This window comes from Oncorhynchus gorbuscha, linkage group LG07, assembly GCF_021184085.1.
Source record: "Oncorhynchus gorbuscha isolate QuinsamMale2020 ecotype Even-year linkage group LG07, OgorEven_v1.0, whole genome shotgun sequence".
NCBI classification, from domain to species: Eukaryota; Metazoa; Chordata; class Actinopteri; order Salmoniformes; family Salmonidae; genus Oncorhynchus; species Oncorhynchus gorbuscha.
In genome coordinates this window covers 75,421,538-75,445,781 of record NC_060179.1, presented here as the reverse complement: position 1 = coordinate 75,445,781, position 24,244 = coordinate 75,421,538, and the positions used below count along the sequence as shown (strand labels likewise).

The 24,244-nt window shown below is 41.8% G+C and overlaps 1 protein-coding gene across 1 annotated transcript in view; it reads left to right on the top strand.

Annotated features, from left to right (window-relative positions):
- The first annotated feature begins 3,691 nt into the window (after positions 1–3,691).
- The window catches only part of LOC124040351 (muscular LMNA-interacting protein), a 36,541-nt gene continuing 15,988 nt past the window's right edge, over positions 3,692–24,244 (top strand). Inside the window, 13 exon segments of the mRNA XM_046357474.1 lie at positions 3,692–3,820; positions 4,040–4,168; positions 6,911–7,048; positions 7,810–8,205; positions 8,207–8,329; positions 8,331–9,863; positions 10,286–10,357; positions 11,752–11,832; positions 12,210–12,293; positions 12,386–12,445; positions 20,495–20,539; positions 21,655–21,708; positions 21,877–22,005. Of these exon segments, the coding sequence (XP_046213430.1) occupies positions 6,950–7,048; positions 7,810–8,205; positions 8,207–8,329; positions 8,331–9,863; positions 10,286–10,357; positions 11,752–11,832; positions 12,210–12,293; positions 12,386–12,445; positions 20,495–20,539; positions 21,655–21,708; positions 21,877–22,005 (2,676 nt within the window). The 5' untranslated portion in view covers positions 3,692–3,820; positions 4,040–4,168; positions 6,911–6,949.

Here is a 24,244-nt window from a genome sequence, read left to right as displayed (position 1 = left end):
AGCACCCTCTAGATTGGGAGTAATTAGCACGGTGACAACCAACTCTTGAGACAACCAACCCTTGAGGCAACCAACCCTTGAGACAACCAACCCTTGAGGAAACCAACCCTTGAGGCAACCAACCCTTGAGACAACCAACCCTTGAGAAAAACATCCCCTGAGACAACCAACATCTGAGACAACCAACCCTTGAGAAAAACATCCCCTGAGACAACCAACATCTGAGACAACCAACCCGTCTCCCATACCAATTGACTTCTGTGAAAATACGTCTCCTCTTATCTCCAAGGGAGCAGATTCCTTTTCTCAGTTATAACATTGCATGAATTATTCAGGGTATTATTCAGGGTAGGAATACGATTTTTCCAACTCTCGTATTTTGCTATTATCTCTTTGTTTGTTCATGGTGTCTGGCTAATCCACTTTTGGTGCAGGTATAAAATGTCTTGCTGTGCGTAATTAACAAAATTCGTATCTAAAAGGACCTAGAAGCATTTACTGTATGTAACATGATATGAAAGTTATGGTTTGTCAGTCATGATATATTGTGTCACTAACTGCTTTCAGCCTACTCTGTTTTCCACTATTTATAAGGACAGCTGGTGAGAGTGGACATTTTAAAGGCTGCTGATTGCACTCTTTTTTTAGAGTAAATCTCATTCAAATGGATTTATAACAGCATTTTGTTTTGGGGAGAATTTCTTGTGGAATGGGCAAGCAGTTTAGCCCTCTGCCAAGATATTAACTGAGGTTGTTATTCAATAATTTCCAGTGTATTTTCAGAAAGCATGTTTAATTACCACAGCTGCTGTACCAATTAGCTACCCTGTGGCGCAGCGGTCTAAGGCACTGCATCTCAGAGCAAGAGGTGTCACTACAGACCCTGGTTTGAATCCAGGCTGTATCACATCCGGCTGTGATTGGGAGTCCCATAGGGTGGTGCACAATTGGTCCAGCGTCGTCCGGGTTTGGCCGGGGTAAGCCATCATTGTAAATAAGAATTTGTTATTAACTGACCTGCCTAGTTAAAGGTTAAAGACAAAATAATAATAATAATGAGAATCAAACACAATTCTGAGAGCACTACAGATGTAGGATCTTTATTTGAGCCAGTGTGCTAAGGCAGGTCCTGCAACAGCAGTAAGTGTTTTAAAGTGGAAACTTCAGATGCGTCAAGTGACATAATAAAAACATCCCCATCAAAATCCCTCAGTTTAAACTTCAAATACATTGCAATTTTAAAAAATTTCCTGCATTTCAGGGAAATTCTTCTACACAGGGTGATCAAATTAAGATCTTATATCTGTATCACTTTTTCAAATTATGTTTGATTTTTGTAGCTGCTGTGCCGATCAAATACAATTCTGAAAGCAATAACTGGAAACCCACTATCAACCATTGATTTAATACCTGTAGCCTTAGTAGTTGTGTTTTTGTTGCTGTAATTAAACACTCATACTTCAATGTCTTGGAGCAACAGAGAAGGGAAAACAATGGAATGATCTGAAGTATAAGTTCAGTGTTTGTGGGGTTTCCACTAGTTACCACAGCCACAAAATAAATGTTGGCTATAATATCTTTAAAATTATGAAGAAAAAAGGTGTTTCTCAGTCTTAATTTAATGTTAGGGTTATGAATAACGTTAGCAGTGTGGTTATGGTTAGGTTTAAAATCACATTTTAAAAAGTTAGCTCTGGTCTCATGATAAACCCAGCGTCACTTCGCAATGGAGAAGTTACGAGAGCGTGAAATAAACAAGGCTATTTCTGTCTAGCGACATTAAATCGAGGACAAAACCTGAGCTGCCTGCCTACATTTACAGTGACTGTCAGTTCAGCTGTTGGCTCAACAAGAGAACACTCCAGTGATCTCAAGACATACCTCATGCAGTTAACTGCAAGTTTGCAAAAACGTATTTTGTCAGCAGTTATATATAGCATAGTAAAATACAAAGTTGTGTCGATTCTGAGAAATAGCTAATTGCAACCAGGCTGCAATTAAAGGGACTTTTAACTATTTTTCAGTTTCATGTTCATCATCCCCAGCACCACTCCAACATCAACATTGCAAATTGCCCGTTTCTATGTTTTGTAGTAAAAAAAGATAGAAGAGAAGTGTTTCATCAACCAATTAGTAGGCAATTAGTAGGCAATGCCTACTCAACACATGATGCACACCGATGATGTCATTTGAAACCTTCCTTTTTTTTACTACAAATCAGAAATGCGCCATTTTCACATAGGTTGATGTTGGGTGTTGTGCAGGAGATTTTGAATATGAAGTAGAAAAATGTTGACATTTCCCTTTAAGTGTCACTGTATGGCACTCCTACTCTCTGGTGGGCAGATCTACCTAAACATAACTGGTACAGTAGAATATGTCGGGAAGGAATGAGACGCATGGACCAAAGAGCAGCAGTACTTCCGGTGTTTGGGTTTTTCATCACTGTGTTTTTTTGTTTTGTTCTGTGGACAAATCACGGTTTCGCAGGTGTTAACATCTTTCGAATTTCAGAAGGGGAGGGGAAATTCGTCCCGGGATCTTGCAAAGAGTGAGGTTCCACAACTCATTCCGGTTCCGCTCCTTGTTCTAGCATCTATTCATCTCTTCTCTTAACACGTATGGACCCAGAACTTAATCAAGCAGTTGATCAATTACGCAAGCCTTTAGTTCTGGTTTAACCAACATTATGACACTTCCAATAAGCAAGTTAGTGGCATGGCATCACTCTGCTAGCTAAAGAAACAACCGTTGATTGCAGTGCCATTTATTTTTACCGGCATGATCCATCTCTCTAAACTGGTAGTAAGGGATTCTAAACATTCACTTTATGTTCATTTCCTCAGGACTTTTAAATCTTATGTACAAAGTATGATCCAATTCAAGCACGACGCTTCAATATTGAACACTCATAGTCTTGGTTGTTGTAATGAATACTGTAGTCTACATATACGAGCAGGTTGATGAGGCAGAACTGAGCGATTTCCATTAGATGAGCCAGCTGAAAAGTCAAAATGGGCTATTATTGTAAAAATTTATGAAACAAGATTAATGATGAAAAATGCTAACCTGTCACATACTTCCTCGTCATTGTGTAAACTTTTGTGGAGTTAAGGTTTAAGTTAATTAACATATACATTGGAATATTAATAGGGAGACCCACAGAATGTTTCTTAATTTCTTTCAGTAGTATATACAGAACATATATTCATTTATTTCAGTAGTATATACAGAACGTATATTCATTTATTTCAGTAGTATATACAGAACGTATATTCATTTATTTCAGTAGTATATACAGAACGTATATTCATTTATTTCAGTAGTATATACAGAACGTGTATTCATTTATTTCAGTAGTATATACAGAACGTATATTCATTTATTTCAGTAGTATATACAGAACGTATATTCATTTATTTCAGTAGTATATACAGAACGTGTATTAATTTATTTCAGTAGTATATACAGAACGTATATTCATTTATTTCAAGTAGTTAGATACTATTGATAATACAAAACATGTTTTCTTTCCAAATGGAGGAGGAGAAAAATGCACTTGTCTGCCTATATTCTTTGTCTCTTGCTCAGTCAGCCAACAATCATTAACTGTGAGATCTTAAAATGTGAACAGGGACGGACTCATTTCTCCCTCCTACGTGTACATGTTCATGTAGTCTGAATTGAGCTTCTGTTCTGACACATTCCATTTTGAGTACTACATCCCAAAACGAATTTGGAAAAACACTGCATTATTGTCTTGAGCAGCTTTGGGCTTATTTCATGCAACTCTGACCAGAATAACTCAAGCAAGCAGAAGGTAAACCACCTCTCAGGGCTTCTTTACTCTCTTTCAACATCCTTTTAAATGGTAGAAATACATACTTTATAGGTAGAAATATTCACAATATGTCTATCACTAGCGTGCGACAGTGCTTCAGCAATGTAGTTTCATTACAAACTCAGATCATGTGATTTGAATAGTTTATTAATGTGAAGATCACAGACATAAGATGATGTGTAACCATCGTATTTACAGGTCTCAGAAGAAGAAGTGTCATCCAAGCTTCTTTTTTATACGTTTATGCCGTTGCTGAAGACATTGCCAATTAAAATCACGCTCACAGAGGCTGTGAAAACAGGACTACTCACAGGCAAACCAAATAAGGTACTTGGCACCAACTTCAATCAGCCACTTTTGTGTGGTCTCAATTCTTACACTGTAAACGAAAAATATGTTGATTCCACATAAAATTGTAAGGGAACCAGCTGCATCAGGATTGTGCATTTTCAACTGGTTGCCTTACAATTGTATGTTGAATAAACATATTTTTTATAGTATTTTTTTATACAGTGTATGCATAAATACATGCACTCAGATAATATCCCTGTCAAAACATTGTTAATAATGCACCAGCTGAACAGGATGAGATGACGTCTCTTCATTGATACAGCTATTTCAAATGTCATACGCTCATCAAATGAGAAAGAAATTGAAAATATGTTTGACCAATCCATGTTTGCGTCCATTTCCACAGTCTCAAACTTTGGCTGTAGCTTTTATTGGTTTTCAATGCACATGATTATGAAATGACAATGTTTATATAACATCAGTTGTCAAGTAGTCACTGTTGATATGGGAATCCGTTTTTCATTGAGCGAATCTTTCACACCACGCCCATGGGATTTTCAATGCGCTTCAATTCAAGCACTCAGTTAGCGAATCCATTTAATTAAGGCAACCATGAAGCAAGTCTGTTGGCTATGTCGTGTAGAAAAATACTGCATTATCACATGGACAGAATTGTATCAGGCTTGTAGTACATGAGGTGTGGTTGTGAATAATATCTAGAGGGACTGGCTCAATAGGTTACCATAGATACAAATGTGAAGAGTTCAAAAACTCCAGGCCTTTTTTCTTTACCATGGTAACATACAGAACACAGGAGAAACCAAATCTGCAAGTTATTTATTTAAAGTCAATCTTAGGTTGCCTTTCGTGATGAATATGAAGGTCTGAGTTATGCACATGGATATCTAAGAGTCTGTTGTTCAGAAAACCAGCAGATGTCACAAGGAGGTTATTTCATAGGTGAATATAAACTGCAGGAGCCAACATGAAGTAGTACACAGTATATACTACAAATCAGGATAGATCAGGATACAAGTCTAGGTCCCAAAGGCTCCTTATCAGCTTCTACCCCCAAGCCATATGACTGCTGAACAATTCATCAAATGGACACCCGGACTATTTACATTGACCCCCCCGGCTGTTTATTATCTATGCATAGTTACTTCACACCTACATGTACAAATGACCTTGACTAACCTGTACCCCTGCACATTGACTCGCTACCTGTACGTACCCCCTGTATATAGCCTCGTTGTTATTCTTTTATTGTGTTACTTTTTATTAAATGTTTTACTTTAGTTTATTTAGTAAATATTTTCTTAACTATTTCTTGAACTGTTAAGGGTTTGTAAGTAAGCATTTCATGGTAAGCTCTACCTGTTGTATTCATCGCATGTGACAAATACAATTCAATTTGATATAAAGCTGAGAGACGTAAAGGTGAGTTGATACTTATCTCAATGTTCTTTGCTATGTTCTCCTTAATATTCTCTCTATACCTAGCATGATTAGGACCAATAATAACATGTATACTGCTTACTAGCAATAACCATTTCCAGTACTTAATATTGTTGGTACTTAATGCTGTTCAGAGTTAAACTTGCCATTGAAAACTACTGTGACATTGTTCTATTCAAATGCAGCTTTACTAAGCAATATCCTGTAGTTTTGATAACTGTAGTCCCTTTATAGACATCTGATTTTAAAATATATACGATTTTAGAGATATTATATATTAATTTGACAGTATTACTCATGTTCCCTCATTTCCCATTCCGATGTTCAATCATGAACTTACATTGGTATAGGTTATATGCTAGCATGGAATGAATGAGATATATTATACAAGCCATTTTCACATACACAATGTTCAATTCAGCCAAGACGAATGAATGCTACAAAGAATAATCAGGATAAGCAGACTGAACCTAAAGGGGACTTGAGAGTACATTCTTGAAAGAGATATTGTAGCAAATGTATGAAAAAGTCAAACCCATACAGACATTCCAAATGTCATTAGAGTGGTCGTACACCGTATTTCATCAATTCAATTTGAATTTATCGAAGCTTCTAAGCCTTATAGAATGAACTGGCATTGTGGATAAAAAGGTTCTTGTTATCATGGATCAGTCTCAATCATGTCAATCATACCGTAAACCAAATGGTTTGTTAACTGTTGTTAAAGAGCTTCTCTTACTGTTGAAGTCCAGCGTTACCTTTTTCAACATCCATTTTGAGTACAATTGAAAGAAAGACAGAATACATTATGTTTTCTCCGCATAATAATGACATTTTAAATGCAGTGTATCACACATCTAGTTAACATCTAGTGAATCTAGTGAATCTCTGAAAGAAAACACTAACATTTATGAATGTTTCGTTTCATTTTATTTAGACAGTGACGAAAGATTTCTAAATGAATTGTGACTGTATGGAGAACATACTGTGTAATTCTGTTGTCAGTCAGTCATCCAGGACGGGTGTCCCTTCTCCCCTAGAGAAACGACTTACTATAATTATGAAGAACAAATAGTATCAGTTAAGCTCTTACTCAACCAGTGAGGCATGTGGTAGTGCATGTGTACGTGCATGTGTACAGTTCATGTGGGACATGTGTTCTGGTAAAAGGAAACCCAGGAGAGAGACATAATTACACATCCCGCTCTCGCTTAGGAGCTGGAAGTTATACACAGGGACTTGCCGAGGTTCACTTCAGGATTGCTCAGGTTACAGTAACTCATCTAAGTGGCTCATCAAGGTTTCCTGATCCTCTGTCAGAATTGAGGAGTTCCCAAGCAGAAGGCGACTGAGCACACCATGTCGGACGGAGGGCTTTTCAAGGCAGAGGTGATCTATATCAGTGACGGTGAAAAACGTGGAGCAGGGGACATGGTCCAACAGGAGACATATACTCGGGTAAGTGCTTATGTTCTACTCTTACTACCTCAATGTGATACTCGCATTTGCAGCAGAACCAACAACAACATTCATCACAATGTGAATCGTAAAGATTTGTATTCATGTTCTATATGTCGCACCTTCTCTGCTTGAGGCCAAGACATAGTAACTTTAATGGAAGTTGGGCAAAGATATTTGATAATAACAATGTTTTGCTAAGGCTAACAGCTTGACTCCCTTCCATATGTGACCATTTTAATGACATACTGTAGCTTCTGAGATTAAATCTATACATAGTAATAAAAATGACACACATATGGCAGATCGGAATTTTTGGTTCCAACCCTACTTGCCATAATCTATACTGTTCCAATTGTTGTGACCTTTGCTTGTACCTTTTAAATGAGAGAACATGCCTTCTGAGATTCAATTTTTACATTGTATACCAAAAGACAATCAACTTGGTTATATGAAGCTATGGTTACAATCCTGATTTGAAGTTGGGTCTCAGATATGCAATGTATTAGTGATTATGTAAAAATCCAGTTCTATTTTGACCCTTTTATAAATTATATTTGCCTGAGACTGTTTTAATTACTTTGCAAATGAATGGCAAAATGTTTATCTATCATGGTTCAATAATTCAGAATTTGAAATTAAATGAAATCAAATAAATCTACCTCATTGACAGTCGGCTTCAGTTATCATTAGTCAACAATGTGTTAATTAATATTCATAGAACCTTTTCACCCCTATCCCATGTTTTTTCCCCTTCTCAGTTGATATCTCCTCCTGATCACACAAACCCACCCCAGACCCCTCCCCCTATAAATACCCAGCCAGAAAATACAGTCCACCATTTTGTATCCGGGCCCGCTACTATGGAAACAGCTGTTAACAAACACCAGGGCATTTCTCAGCAGCAGTGGCACAACACCCCTGTGGGTGATGAGGTCAGCTTGGATCTCTTTTTAAATAGGGAGTCTGACTCAGATGAGAGACTAAGCCCCGCTAACTCCACAGACCTGTTTCCTGCTTCTTCCAAGAGTCAAAGTCAGGAGTCCATCCTCTCTGAGAGTTGGGACAAAGACAGGAGCTGGTCAGCACTGCAAATGTCCCCTGAGACGTCTTGCGCGGTGTCCCCGTGCTCCTCAGTGAGATCTGGCATGTTCACCCCCCTCTGTTGTGCGAGTCAAGAGGCACTTCCTAGAACCTGGCTCCAGTTTAGTCCACATGCCACCAACCTGCCTCTCACCAACTTGTTGTGCAAGTCCCTCCTCGTCCCCCTGTCCCCTGTCCCCCCCGCTCCCGCCACAGGCCCCCTCCCACGCGGCTCTCCCTGCTAACTGCTATCCTCCGAAAGGGCCGCCTGCCAGTCCTGTCCCCTACTCTGACTCTACAGAGACCCTACTCCCCCTGCTGGCCCATTCACCATGGGACTTCCTGTAACGCCTGCTCTGCAGCCTCCAGTGTGGCCTCTATTCCTCTGGAGGTGTTCTCATCCAGGGCCCAGTCCTCAGCCTCCATACACAGCCCAGCTCAGAGTTACCATCACAGGGATGGATGTGTGTTAGAGTCCCTTAGATCTGTCAATGCACCCCTGTCCATAGAGTCTAAGGAGCTTTCCACCTCATGGAGAATGGTTGGCCCTCACAGCCCACCATTAAGACACTCAGAAAAACTGAAATCAAACAATGGAATTATCTCTGAGAGGGTCACCTCCCCCTCTTATCGAAGCCTTGTGGCATCACCAGTCCCACCGTTCCCTCAAGCGTTCCCTCAAAACCTCCCCAAACCAGTAGACCACACCAAAGTTCCAAGTCCACCTCTGTACTCATCTCACTCACGATTCAGACGTCTGTTTCCTGAACCACTCGACAACTCAGTTAACTCAAGACTTAACTCACTGTCGCCTGAGCCGAAACCAGTTAAGAACCAGGGGGCTTCTGTGCCCCAAGATTCAAATCAACCCCTGTATTCGTCAGACTCAAGACTTAAATGTCTGTCTCCTAATCCAGCTCACAACCAGGGGACCTCTGCATGTCAACCTCTTTACTCATCCTTCTCAAAGCTCAGCTCATCGCCTCCCGGAATAGTAAACTCCTCATCAAACTCAACACTCGACTCACTGTCTCCCGGACCAGTAAACACCTCTTCAAACTCAACACTTGACACACTGTCTTCTGAACCTAAACCAGTTAGCAAGAACATTGTACAAGCTCTGAATTCTCACCTACAATCAAAGCTCACCTTTCTGTCTTCTGCACCTGCTAATAACCAGGAGACCTTTAAGGCCCTCGATACGTCTACACCTGAAGTTTCCTCCATGGGAACCTCTAACAATCGGGGGATTTCTATGGGGACCCTTAACACACGGGGGACCGCAAGGCCCCAAGTTTGGAGTCCACTGTCCTACTCATGTCTTTCCAGGTCTCCTAAACCTCTCTCTCTCTCCTGCTGTGCCCCAGAGGGCCATCTTTCTGCCTCATCCCACTCACCCAGTGGCATAGTTTCCTCTGCACAGAGGTACACAGATACAATATCACCAACCCCATCACAGAACGGCCTGAAAACACCTCCACACTCGATGCTGCAACTCGGTGTCTCCCCAGCTCACAGAGCTTTCCACCTCACTCCCACCCTCTACACACCCCCAGGATGTCCATCCCCTAAGCCCCCCACTCCCCCTTCTACACCTGACCGTTTCACCCTCTCCCCTTCTCCGGCGCCCCTGACCCGCGACCTTACTCCGTCTCCCTCTCTCTCCCTGCGCTCTACGCCCTCTCCATGCCTATGGAGGGAGATGTCAGACTCCATTGATACAAAAAGAAAGGTAGCTACCCTGCATGCTGGCATGCAGTCCAATCGCACGCCACCTGCATGAGTCAAGTAAACAAGGACAAAGGAAACTATTAATGTCCCGTGACCGACATTGAGTACTGTAAGAATGATTGCGTATCTGGCAAGATGCCACTCGGCTAAAAATGATCTTGTTAACTTACAACCTCTAACAGTAACTATATTGTCTTTGGTTCCCAACTGTCATATTTGCTTTTCAGAGACAGTTAGAGAAAGTTTTTTTTCATTAAAATGTTGTAGGGTTCAAGTGCATTATGTGTAAACAGAATTGTGTTGTTACATTGAGAAATTGAATCATTTTGAACATTTCTAGCAAAGCCCAGCCTGGGAATAGCATTATAAATAAGATTTGTTTTGTATTTTTCATATCCCTCCGCCCATCCCTCTCAACTCTAGCCACACAAGATCAAGTTAAGCTATAAAGCCCTCGCTGCAATTCCCACAAACATCGTTCTATTGGACCAGCAGGTAAGCACAGTCTGCTGACGTTTCTGTTGAAAACCCAATATCCCTATCTCATTGTTAATTGACAATCAGCCAGGAACATTACAGTTAAACAGCTGCCAAATTATGGTTGATACAGACACACCTGACCTGGATCAATCGGCAGTAGAAACAATAAACTGTTTTTCCAACCCCTGTTTTGTTAAAAAGCTGACAGATAGGGCTGGAGAAAATGTAACCATTCAAAATTATAGACAGAGTTAGGGATGCAAGGACTGACCATCCATGATATAAAAATGACAGTTTCACTCATGTTTTGAGGCTCTATAGCGTTTGTTTACATTTACTTTGTTTACAAACAATGGAGTTAAACAAGCTAATATTTTGGGTTCTGATGGGGTACGACAGTTGAACTAAGCTCATGAGGCATTTTTAAGTTATATTCTTGAAGAATCAATGGGTACACATCATACATTTATAAGTCCAAATATGTCTGTAGTAACTGCCCCTTTAAGTTCAACAGTCCAAATATGTCTGTAGTAACTGCCCCTTTAAGTTCAACAGTCCAAATATGTCTGTAGTAACTGCCCCTTTAAGTTCAACAGTCCAAATATGTCTGTAGTAATTGCCCCTTTAAGTTCAACAGTCCAAATATGTCTGTAGTAATTGCCCCTTTAAGTTCAACAGTCCAAATATGTCTGTAGTAATTGCCCCTTTAAGTTCAACAGTCCAAATATGTCTGTAGTAATTGCCCCTTTAAGTTCAACAGTCCAAATATGTATGTAGTAACTGCCCCTTTAAGTTCAACAGTCCAAATATGTATGTAGTAACTGCCCCTTTAAGTTCAACCGTGCAGTCGGATTTTGGGGCAACAAGTTAAGGAATGAAAAATTTAAGTATTTTTAGTGACTGAAATTAGGTGGTTTATTCAGTCAAATGGAGGAATAACATGCTATAATAATAACATGCTTATTGGAATGAGTCACTACAGTTCTCATTTAGTCAACATAATTGGAATGAGTTTATTTTGTTACTACAGAAAATGAATTACTTTTGATTGTGCCTGTGACAGGGTTGACATGCTTCAGACTGAGGATAGAAGTGGATGACATTTACAAAATGCCTGACAGCCTCAATCGCTTTACAAATGTTGACTCAATAGAAAATACATTAAAACATGCTCCATTGAAAGAAAGAAAAAAGTTTGTAAAACCTTGAAAGTTGTTATATTCATTCTGTGTAGATCACATGACAAAGGAATAGAACATATACTACAAAGAAAGACTTTCATACAGTATGTGCGGATCAGGAAAATTCTCACACAAAAGGGTGATCAAATTAAGATCCTACACCTGTACGTACTGTACTGTACATTGTGTCCATTGATGTTTCCATCTCAATTTATATTGCTTTCACAGGCAATTGATGATCAAGTGCACAAAGAAGGAGATTCACAGGACCCAGTGGACAGACGTAAGAAAGAGGACACACATGCAGAGGTACAGTACAGTGGAGTATAGTGCAGAACAGTGTGGCCTCTGATTCCTAAGACACTGTGTACTTGTAGCATCAATTATTTTGTAAATATATTCTGTAAATGCTTGTTTGCCACAACTTTTCTTTACACGTTTCCATGTAGATGTACTTGACTTTGAGGCAGCTGAGCATCTGTACTGTAAAAAAGTCCAATACTTTCTCTGAAGTTTTCGGAAACCAATTTAGTCCGTTCAAAAGTAAAGTGCAAATTTCTATTTTAAAACCATATATTGCAGGACTGTTAGCTTGATGATAAAGGTCTTGTTAATAATATTACAGCTACCATAGCCTTGCCTATATGCTGCAAGAATGTCTATTTAACTGCTGATTCTCTCTACAGATGTGTTCCCCTGCACAGTTGCGAAAGCAGTCAGAAGATCTGTACGCTGTCATAGACGAAGTGTTAGAGGACCCCATTCCAATGGTGAGTTTTTTATTGACCTGCACTCACTTGAGCCAAAGTAGAAGAGATCAAATGAAGTGTTCTCTTTTATGATTACTTTTGGCATCTTTCAGCGCCAAGCATCTCCCGCTCTCGCATACTCCAGGGAATCAATGGACAAATGTGCACCAAAGGTATGTAAGATGCTGTTCAGGTGGGCCTTCGTGCTTCAGCAAACAAATTAAAGGAGGGCAGCTCAATAGCAATGTCAAAAATCAGGAGAAGGGCTTACCAAGAAAAACTTCCAATGTAAGAAGCACTCACAGCAATATGTAGAATAGAATAGAACACTTTTATCCCCCAAGAAGGAAATTCAGTTGCGGCAAGTCAGATAAGGGGCGGCAGGGTAGCCTAGTGGTTAGAGCGTTGGACTAGTAACCGGAAGGTTGCAAGTTCAAACCCCCGAGCTGACAAGGTACAAATCTGTCGTTCTGCTCCTGAACAGGCAGTTAACCCACTGTTCCTAGGCCATCATTGAAAAAAGAATGATTTCTTTACTGACTTGCCTGTAAAGGTCAATAAAGGTCAAATAAAATAAGATAAACATATATATAGTAAATATACAAACAACAACATTCACACGTCCGATACAAATGCTTACAAGGTATAATATATACAAGATAAACATACTGCACACATTTAAACCAAAATGATTTCTTTACCCCTCTTACATGAGCGGTCTGTTTAAATGTCTCGTAGGTGGCTCGTCTCTTATTTACATTACATTTAAGTCATTTAGCAGACGCTCGTCTCTTATGTCAGACTTTGTTCAGTTTCTCATAACTTATTAGAAAGAAATAATGTGATCCATTCTTATTGGCAATCTAATGCACAACGGAAAACGTTGTATCACTATGCATGTCTATAAATCTCAGTGAAAACTCAAATAATGTCATTACATTGCATACAGGTACAGTAATCTCATTGCATGCAGCTACAATAATCTCATTACAATGCATACAGGTACAGTAATCTCATTGCATACAGGTACAATAATCTCATTACAATGCATACAGGTACAGTAATCTCATTACATTGCATACAGCTACAATAATCTCATTACATTGCATACAGGTACAGTAATCTCATTACAATGCATACAGCTACAATAATCTCATTACAATGCATACAGGTACAATAATCTCATTACAATGCATACAGGTACAATAATCTCATTACATTGCATACAGGTACAGTAATCTCATTACATTGCATACAGCTACAATAATCTCATTACATTGCAACAAAGTTCGCAGAGCATCAGCACCCCTGTAACTGAGGAGGATAACACAAGCACAGAAATGCCGGTGGATGAACTCACCCAACCACAGAGACCTCTAAAAGAGGAAAAGATCAAAGGGCACAGACCGAGTGTGAAGTGGCCCAAAGCCGTTGAAAAGAGAGAGTGGGAAACAATCAACAACGACCTGACAAAAATCTTGGAACAACAGGTAGGAAAAGCAGAGAAAAAGCTTGAAAGGATGGGAGACATTATCTACCACTACGGAGAAGAGCGCTTTGGAGTAAACGAAAGGAGAAGTGGCAAGACACCTCCCGCGCCAGCCAAATCTAGGAGACAGCAGGAGATCGAGATACTTGTCAGAGAGAGAAGGCAGCTGAGGAAGCAGTGGAAGAAGGCCTCTGATGCAGAGAGAGAAGGTCTCATGCTACTCCAAGCAGACATTAAATGTCGGCTGGCAACCTTGCGAAGAGCGGAAAACTTAAGGAAACTTCGTAGGAAGAAGGAACACTCAAGAACACGGTTCTATAAAAACCCCTTTAAGTTTGTCAAAGATCTCTTCGCAAAGGAAAAGTGCGGAATCCTAAAAACTACAAAGCCTGAACTGGAAGAACATCTGGAAAAGGTCCACCAGGACATGAAAAGGCATGAGCAGATAATCATCCCACATGACATCCCACCTATTCAACCACCAGAATTCAATCTGGACACTGACCCTCCAAAATGGAGGGAAGTAGAGAACGTTGTCCAAAGAGCAAGAGCGGCCTCGGCTCCTGGGCCTAATGGAGTACCATACAAGCTCTACAAGAACGCCCCGGATGTTCTACGCTTTCTTTGGAGGCTAATGAGGATAGTGTGGCAGAAGGAAATAATACCAAAGGCATGGCGAAGGGCTGGTGGTGTGCTAATCCCGAAAGAGAAGGATGCGACAGACATCAGTCAATTCCGACCAATCTCCCTTCTCAACGTCGAAGGGAAGATCTTTTTCAGTATAATAGCACAGAGGCTGTCCACTTATCTGGAAAGGAACAAGTACATTGATACATCTGTACAGAAAGCAGGCATTCCTGGTTTCTCTGGTTGCCTGGAACATACTAGTATGATTTGGCACCAGATCCAAACAGCTAAGAAGGACAAGAGAGACCTCTATGTCATCTTCCTCGACTTGGCCAATGCCTTTGGCTCAGTTCCCCATGAACTCCTCTGGGAATCCTTCAACATTTTCCACGTACCAGAACCCATCACTACACTGGTAAAGGCCTATTTCCAAGACCTGCAATTGTGTTTCACAACACCTGACTTCACAACAACATGGCAGCGCTTGGAAGTAGGCATAATGGCAGGCTGTACAATTTCTCCTCTGGCCTTCACTATGGCCATGGAAGTCATCATCAGGGCATCGAGATGGGTGGTCGGTGGTGAGAGAACTAAGGAAGGGCTCCGTCTCCCACCTATCCGAGCATACATGGATGACATGACTACACTGACCACCACTGCAGCATGCACCAGGCGGCTACTTGCAAAACTGCAGGATAACATCAAGTGGGCACGGATGAAAATCAAGCCAAGCAAATCTCGAAGCATCTCCATAGTCAAGGGACAGCTTAAAGATGTGAGGTTCTGCATTGGAGATGACCCGATACCAACGGTGTCTGAGCAACCCATCAAGAGCCTGGGTAGATGGTACAACGAAAGCCTCCGGGATAAAGATCAAGTGCAGCAAGTAAGGCAGGACATCGCCGACGGTCTTGAGAACATCAACAAGACCCTACTGCCTGGGAGGCTCAAGCTCTGGTGCCTACAGTTTGGACTTCTCCCCCGGGTAATGTGGCCACTCACCGTCTATGAGGTCCCAATAACAACAGTGGAGAAGATGGAGCGAACCATTACCTCATACGTGAAGAAATGGCTGGGTGTCCCACGATGCCTGAGTAACATCGGCCTCTATGGCAAAGGGGTCCTTGAACTACCTCTTACAAGTCTAACGGAGGAGTACAAGTGCTCTAAAGTAAGACTTCAGATGACATTGAAGGACTCCAAAGACCAGACCATTAGCAAGGCTGCACCTCCCCTACAAACTGGACGGAAATGGACATCATCCAATGCTGTGCAGCAAGCAACATCAGCCCTGAGACACCAAGACATTGTGGGGAATATCCAGCATGGAAGAGGAGGCTTTGGCCTGGCAGCAAGCAAACCAACGTTCCATAAGGCAACAACATCTGAACGCAGGAAGCTGGTGGTCGAGGAGGTGCGAAGACGGGAGGAGACTGCAAGAAGTGCAAAGGCTGTCTCTCTTGCTAAACAAGGGCAATGGACGCGGTGGGAAGGCCTGGAGAGGAGAAAGATCAACTGGAGTGAGCTTTGGCAAATGGAGGCAAGCAACATCAGCTTCATCATAAGAGCTGTTTATGATGTGCTTCCATTACCAAAAAATCTACATCAATGGTATGGCGAGGACTCGACCTGCCCCCTCTGCCCAGCTCCAGCGACTCTCAGGCATATAATGACAGGTTGCAAGACCAGCCTCTCACAAGGCCGCTACACCTGGAGGCACAATCAGGTCCTCAAGAGCCTGGCTGCAGCACTTGAGACCAAGAGGAGTGCAACCAATTCATTACCTCCAAAAACAAGCAATCCCGTCAAAACAACAACATTCATCCGGGAGGGACAGAAAAGGCCCAAGTATCCTCCTACAAAGCCAGAAACTGGACACCTAGCTATGGCCCGGGACTGGAAGATGCTTGTCGATATTGGCCAGCAACTCATTTTTCCACCTGAGATTGCTTCTACCAACCTTAGGCCAGACATCTCCCCCGCTACTCTCTCCTCTTCCATCCTATCATCTCTTCCCTCCGCTCAAACCTTCTCCCACCTATCTCCTGATTCTGCCTCCTCAACCCTCCTCTCCTCCCTCTCTGCATCCCTTGACTCTCTATGTCCCCTATCCTCCAGGCCGGCTCGGTCCTCCCCTCCCGCTCCGTGGCTCGATGACTCATTGCGAGCTCACAGAACAGGGCTCCGGGCAGCCGAGCGGAAATGGAGGAAAACTCGCCTCCCTGCGGACCTGGCATCCTTTCACTCCCTCCTCTCTACATTTTCCTCCTCTGTCTCTGCTGCTAAAGCCACTTTCTACCACGCTAAATTCCAAGCATCTGCCTCTAACCCTAGGAAGCTCTTTGCCACCTTCTCCTCCCTCCTGAATCCTCCGCCCCCTCCCCCCTCCTCCCTCTCTGCAGATGACTTCGTCAACCATTTTGAAAAGAAGGTCGACGACATCCGATCCTCGTTTGCTAAGTCAAACGACACCGCTGGTTCTGCTCACACTGCCCTACCCTGTGCTCTGACCTCTTTCTCCCCTCTCTCTCCAGATGAAATCTCGCGTCTTGTGACGGCCGGCCGCCCAACAACCTGCCCGCTTGACCCTATCCCCTCCTCTCTTCTCCAGACCATTTCCGGAGACCTTCTCCCTTACCTCACCTCGCTCATCAACTCATCCCTGACCGTTGGCTACGTCCCTTCCGTCTTCAAGAGAGCGAGAGTTGCACCCTTCTGAAAAAACCTACACTCGATCCCTCCGATGTCAACAATTACAGACCAGTATCCCTTCTTTCTTTTCTCTCCAAAACTCTTGAACGTGCCGTCCTTGGCCAGCTCTCCCGCTATCTCTCTCTGAATGACCTTCTTGATCCAAATCAGTCAGGTTTCAAGACTAGTCATTCAACTGAGACTGCTCTCCTCTGTATCACGGAGGCGCTCCGCACTGCTAAAGCTAACTCTCTCTCCTCTGCTCTCATCCTTCTAGATCTATCGGCTGCCTTCGATACTGTGAACCATCAGATCCTCCTCTCCACCCTCTCCGAGTTGGGCATCTCGGCGCGGCCCACGCTTGGATTGCGTCCTACCTGACAGGTCGCTCCTACCAGGTGGCGTGGCGAGAATCTGTCTCCTCACCACGTGCTCTCACCACTGGTGTCCCCCAGGGCTCTGTTCTTGGCCCTCTTCTATTCTCGCTATACACCAAGTCACTTGGCTCTGTCATAACCTCACATGGTCTCTCTTATCATTGCTATGCAGACGACACACAATTAATCTTCTCCTTTCCCCCTTCTGATGACCAGGTGGCGAATCGCATCTCTGCATGTCTGGCAGACATATCAGTGTGGATGATGGATCACCACCTCAAGCTGAACCTCGGCAAGACGGAGCTGCTCTTCCTCCCGGGGAAGGACTGCCCGTTCCATGATCTCGCCATCACGGTTGACAACTCCATTGTGTCCTCCTCCCAGAGCGCCAAGAACCTTGGCGTGATCCTGGACAACACCCTGTCGTTCTCAACTAACATCAAGGCGGTGGCCCGTTCCTGTAGGTTCATGCTCTACAACATCCGCAGAGTACGACCCTGCCTCACACAGGAAGCGGCGCAGGTCCTAATCCAGGCACTTGTCATCTCCCGTCTGGATTACTGCAACTCGCTGTTGGCTGGGCTCCCTGCCTGTGCCATTAAACCCCTTCAACTCATCCAGAACGCCGCAGCCCGTCTGGTGTTCAACCTTCCCAAGTTCTCTCACGTCACCCCGCTCCTCCGTTCTCTCCACTGGCTTCCAGTTGAAGCTCGCATCCGCTACAAGACCATGGTGCTTGCCTACGGAGCTGTGAGGGGAACGGCACCTCAGTACCTCCAGGCTCTGATCAGGCCCTACACCCAAACAAGGGCACTGCGTTCATCCACCTCTGGCCTGCTCGCCTCCCTACCACTGAGGAAGTACAGTTCCCGCTCAGCCCAGTCAAAACTGTTCGCTGCTCTGGCCCCCCAATGGTGGAACAAACTCCCTCACGACGCCAGGACAGCGGAGTCAATCACCACCTTCCGGAGACACCTGAAACCCCACCTCTTTAAGGAATACCTAGGATAGGTTAAGTAATCCCTCTCACCCCACCCCCCCCCTAAGTTTTAGATGCACTATTGTTAAGTGACTGTCCCACTGGATGTCATAAGGTGAATGCACCAATTTGTAAGTCGCTCTGGATAAGAGCGTCTGCTAAATGACTTAAATGTAAATGTAAATGGTACTCTGGTCCCCTTCACGAAAGGCTGTGTACATCATAGAGCTCACAGTCCCGTGGGAAAACTCTGTTGAAGAGGCCTACGAACGTAAGAAACTGCGTTACACAGAGTTGGCAGCAGACGCAACTCAGCGTGGCTGGAATGCAAAAGTCTGGCCAGTTGAAGTGGGATGCAGAGGATTCGTGGCTTCTTCCATCATCAGGTTGCTGAAAGAACTTGGAATCCATGGACAGGCTCTGCGGCAGACCGTCAGAGCAGTTTCTCAAGCAGCTGAAAGAGGTAGCCAGTGGATCTGGATCAAACGGAAGGACCCTTGCTGGGCTATAACTTCATGACCCCTCACCCCCACCTGAGAACTCAATTCAGATCCCTCCAACTTGAGGAGGGCATATGAGGTATGCGGTCAGCTGTATGGCTGGCTCAGAGAAGAGGACGCCCCTGCCTTGCACAGTCCTGTGGGACATCTTAATTGGGCATGGGACACAAGCTAAGGCTTGATCACCCTTTAGCTGGCCACCTTTGATGAGGGTGTTTAGTGATTAAAGGCCGAAACACCCACTGATTCGAAGGCACACTACTGAGGATGTGTCCCAAAAATTGACATCTTACCCCAGTCTAAGAAATAAACCTCCCATGCCACTCTGTCAACATCACGGCAAATCTCATGCGAGTGCATTCCATCTATTGGCACAATGGACAGTTTTTAACATCTCGTCCCGTGTTTTATGATTCATACAGGTACAGTAATCTCATTACATTGCATACAGCTACAATAATCTCATTACAATGCATACAGGTACAATAATCTCATTACAATGCATACAGGTACAATAATCTCATTACATTGCATACAGGTACAGTAATCTCATTACATTGCATACAGCTACAATAATCTCATTACATTGCATACAGGTACAGTAATCTCATTACATTGCATACAGCTACAATAATCTCATTACAATGCATACAGGTACAATAATCTCATTACATTGCATACAGCTACAATAATCTCATTACATTGCATACAGGTACAATAATCTCATTGCATGCAGCTACAATAATCTCATTACAATGCATACAGGTACAGTAATCTCATTGCATACAGGTACAATAATCTCATTACATTGCATACAGGTACAGTAATCTCATTACATTGCATGCAGCTACAATAATCTCATTACAATGCATACAGGTACAATAATCTCATTGCATGCAGCTACAATAATCTCATTACATTGCATACAGGTACAGTAATCTCATTACATTGCATACAGCTACAATAATCTCATTACAATGCATACAGGTACAATAATCTCATTACATTGCATACAGCTACAATAATCTCATTACATTGCATACAGGTACAGTAATCTCATTACATTGCATACAGGTACAGTAATCTCATTACATTGCATACAGGTACAGTAATCTCATTACATTGCATACAGGTACAATAATCTCATTACATTGCATACAGGTACAGTAATCTCATTACATTGCATACAGCTACAGTAATCTCATTACATTGCATACAGGTACAGTAGCATAATATCCCTTTCTACATCCATTATTCCAACTGTCTTTGTATGTTGTAGTGTGTGTGTGCATTCGATCATATGAAATGAGATGATCCTCTAACTGGCTGATAATTATGTTGGTAATATCCCCTTCCATAGGGCTACACAATGTGTTACACAAAGTGGATTGAAAAGACAGTCCAGATGTATAAAGGTGACATTCAGGATCATAACAGTCTACTTATACAATTACCACCACAAACAGCCCAGCAAGTAGATAAACTGACTTTACCAGGAATAGTCTTCTCATAAAGTTGTCATTATTTGCGTTTCTCTGTCTGCTTTCTCCCACATGTAGCGATACACCTCATTGCCAAGGTCATTGGGACGTGAAACGAAATATGTGAGTATGTGAGTTTGTTTTGTCCCCTAAGCAAGATCCACTATACATTCCAAAATCAATGAGAATGCTTGTTATTGTGCATCTGGAACTGCAAACTTGCTCCCTAAAGGAAAAAAAAACAACTTTCAGGCTCTACAAAAAGATTAATCTGATGTCTACATTGGAAAGCACAATAAGTTTGTTGACTAATTACTGTGTCTGTAATTAAATGACTACACCATTTCTCGTATGTGTTTGTAAGAAAATAAATGAATAGAATATCCTGAAAAAGATTGTCCTCGTGAGATTTAGAGATGCCCTGTATATGAAAGCAGGTTACATTGCATAGGGAACATCAACATTTTGTTTCTTAGAGTAGTGGGTATGTTTGAGAAGGGGATTTTCTGAGTGACGGACTTTGTGGCGGACTTTGGCTTTCATGATATCATTACGGTGGGGATGTTCTACCCCTCAATGGTCTTCAGATATCAAGCTGGAAATGTAATCTGTTATAGTTAATAAACTATATCTGTAAATATTTAGATTAATACAACAACTTACTGAAGTATCTCAGCATGCAAACAACATGACAGCTTTGTCTGGGGAACGAGACTGCATGATAAGACAGGACTCAAAACAAAACCAGTCATGAATGTTTCATTATGTTGCATTTATATTCACTGAACTTTACGAATCTTACATCAAGAGGATTTTGTCTTCAGTAGAGTCCATTGTCATCGAAGCCAAAGAAAGACTCTTTCTAATCAAAGGATGACTAGTTCTTTGTGCAGCAAGTTGACACTTGGATGATTACATACTGTATGTGGGATCTTAATTTGATCATCCTGTTGCAGGATAACAGGAAATGTAAAGCTTGTTGTGTATTTAAGGTTTAAAAGGCTTCTGAAGTTTATTTCCACTTTGAAATTGTAGACTTTATTTTCCCTTTACAAAAAATGTATTAACCCATACTAAAATGTCAATTTAATTATAATCAAAATGATAATTCACCTGTTCTTACAGGATAATTTTTCTGCTGTAGCAAACTGGGTCAAATTAAGATCCTACGTTTGTAGGAAAAATCCAAAATACATCAACAATATATACAGCATGTGCTGATATTTTATTTTTTACAGGCAACCTTCAACCTACAACGGTCTGTTGAGAGAAAACTGGCAGACACCTATAAGGTAGTTATTCTATTGCAAATATGTCAAATCTGTTTAAACTATGTTATGCTAATGAATGGCCATCACATATGCTTTGCTATTTCTTTATTAAGTGTATATTTACTGTGATCTTATGTTTTCGTTATCTACTAAATCAAATTAATCGAGACATATTTTCAAACCTTACAGACCAAGCCTGGCGTAATTCGACCTGCCAATATTATCCCAAGATTGCCAGAGGAAAATGATGATGAAGCGTTTCATCCAAACCCCTTCAAACAATATCTGGACGAGTTGACTGTCAATGACCAGAACAAGGTAGGCATAGTTTAACCCACAATACCTTGGTATTAGGTTACCTCAGAACACATATGTGTTGAACACAGCTATGTTTATCTTATGGGATTTCCTGATTCATTCAGAGTATGCATATTAACCAGCACTTAGACATAACTGTTTCCAAATAGCATACTTGACATACAAAAATGGGAAAGTGGGTTTAGTGTAGAACTTCTGCATAAGTCTCTGTTTACTTGTAAAGGTTTTACTTTAGAGGCTTTCCTTTTTTTCTTCTTTTTTTTTATTTGTAGATTTTCAGACATGGGAACAGAGACATTGAAACAGTACAACACACCCAGTCCTTTAAAACCCCGCCCACCCCACCGCTTCTGTCCGTCCCTCCCTCCCTTCCTCCCACCCACCCCTTCCATCCCACCCCCACCCCACCCCTCCCTCCCTCTCCACCAAGGCATCATACCGAGACATCATAAAATAAAAAATTAAAATAGACACACAAAAAACATTGAGAAAAACAAAAACAAAAACAATAGCAATACTTTGTGACAACAATCGTAATGATTGGTCACACAACAGCACTACTGATCTTTATTAGCAGCTCCAACACATCTGGCCCATATCATTGCCTCTTAGTCCTTGTCCCAGGGACCCTGAGGGGCGCACAACCCCACCCCAGCCTCCAGCACACTGACTCCAATCAAGGGCTTGGTAATGAGTCGTTTTGTTGAATCGAGAGAGCTTGCGCCGTGGCAATAACAAAGATGCAGAGGTTATTGGATTTGCTGTTTAGTCAAATGGAACTAGGATTAGTTAAATTCAAGAGCATTTTAATTATATTCATTAGGTTTAGAGATGTTTTGTAAAACCATAGTTTGTAGATATAGGTCTGTTAGTTTTCCAAGAACATGAAGGTAGATTGGCTACATTTGCCATGACTGAAAGGCACTGCAGTCGCTTCAATCTTGACCTTGTTGACCTGAAATGATTTGTGAAAGATGGGAGAGATCATTTAAGACAATTTTAGGCGATATGTTAAAGTAGGAATCCTTAATACTGAAACTGCCACGTCCGTTTGGGATAACAAAGAAGTTACTGCAAACATAACTTTGGACACGCCTACTCATTCAAGGGCTTTTCTAATCTATGAAATAACACATATGGAATCATGTAGTAACCAAAAAAGTGTTAAACAATTCAAAATATATTTTAGATTCTTCGAAGTAGCCACCTTGACTGAGATGGTTTGGGATGAGTTGGACTGCAGAGTGAAGGAAAAGCAGCCAACAAGTGCTCAGCATACGTGGGAAGTCCTTCAAGACTAATGGAAAAGCATCCTCGGGAAGCTGGTTGAGAGAATGCCTAGAGTGTGCAAAGCTGTCACCAAGGCAAAGGGTGGCTACTTTGAAGAATCTCAAGTGTAAAACATATTTTGATTTGTTTTACATATGTGTTATTTCATAGTTTTGATGTCATCACTATTATTCTACAATGTTTAATTATATACGTTTTTATTTCACCTTTTTTTAACCAGGTAAGCTCGTTGAGAACAAGTTCTCATTTACAACTGTGACCTGGCCAAGATAAAGCAAAGCAGTGCAACACAAACAACAACACAGAGTTACACATGGAATAAACAAGCATACAGTCAAAAATGTCTATATACAGTGTGCGCAAATGGCGCGAGGAGGTAAGGCAATAAATAGGCCATAGTAGCGAAGTAATTACAATTTAGCAAATTAACACTGGAGTGATAGATGAGCAGATGGTGATGTGCAAGTAGAAATACTGGTGTGCAAAAGAGCAGAAAAGTAAATAAAAACAATATGGGAATGAGGTAGGTAGATTGGGTGGGCTATTTACAGATGGGCTATGTACTGTTGCAGCGATCAGTTAGCTGCCCAGATAGCTGATGTTTAAAGTTAGTGAGGGAAATATAAGTCTCCAGCTTCAGAGATTTTTGCAATTTGTTCCAGTCATTGGCAGCAGAGAACAGGTAGGAAAGGCGGCCAAAGGAGGTGTTGGCTTTGGGGATGACCAGTGAGATATACCTGTAGAAAATAGTAAAAATAAAGAAATACCCTTGAATGAGTAGGTGTGTCCAAATTTTTGACTGGTACTTTAATTTGACTCAAAAGAAAAGTGAGTTTGTGGGTGATTCTCCAATACAATGTCACATTATGTAAGCTCCTACTGACAAACTTTTTATGTTCCTATCAAGTACACATGAAGAGTTTATTTCCAAAACACTATACAGTGCCAA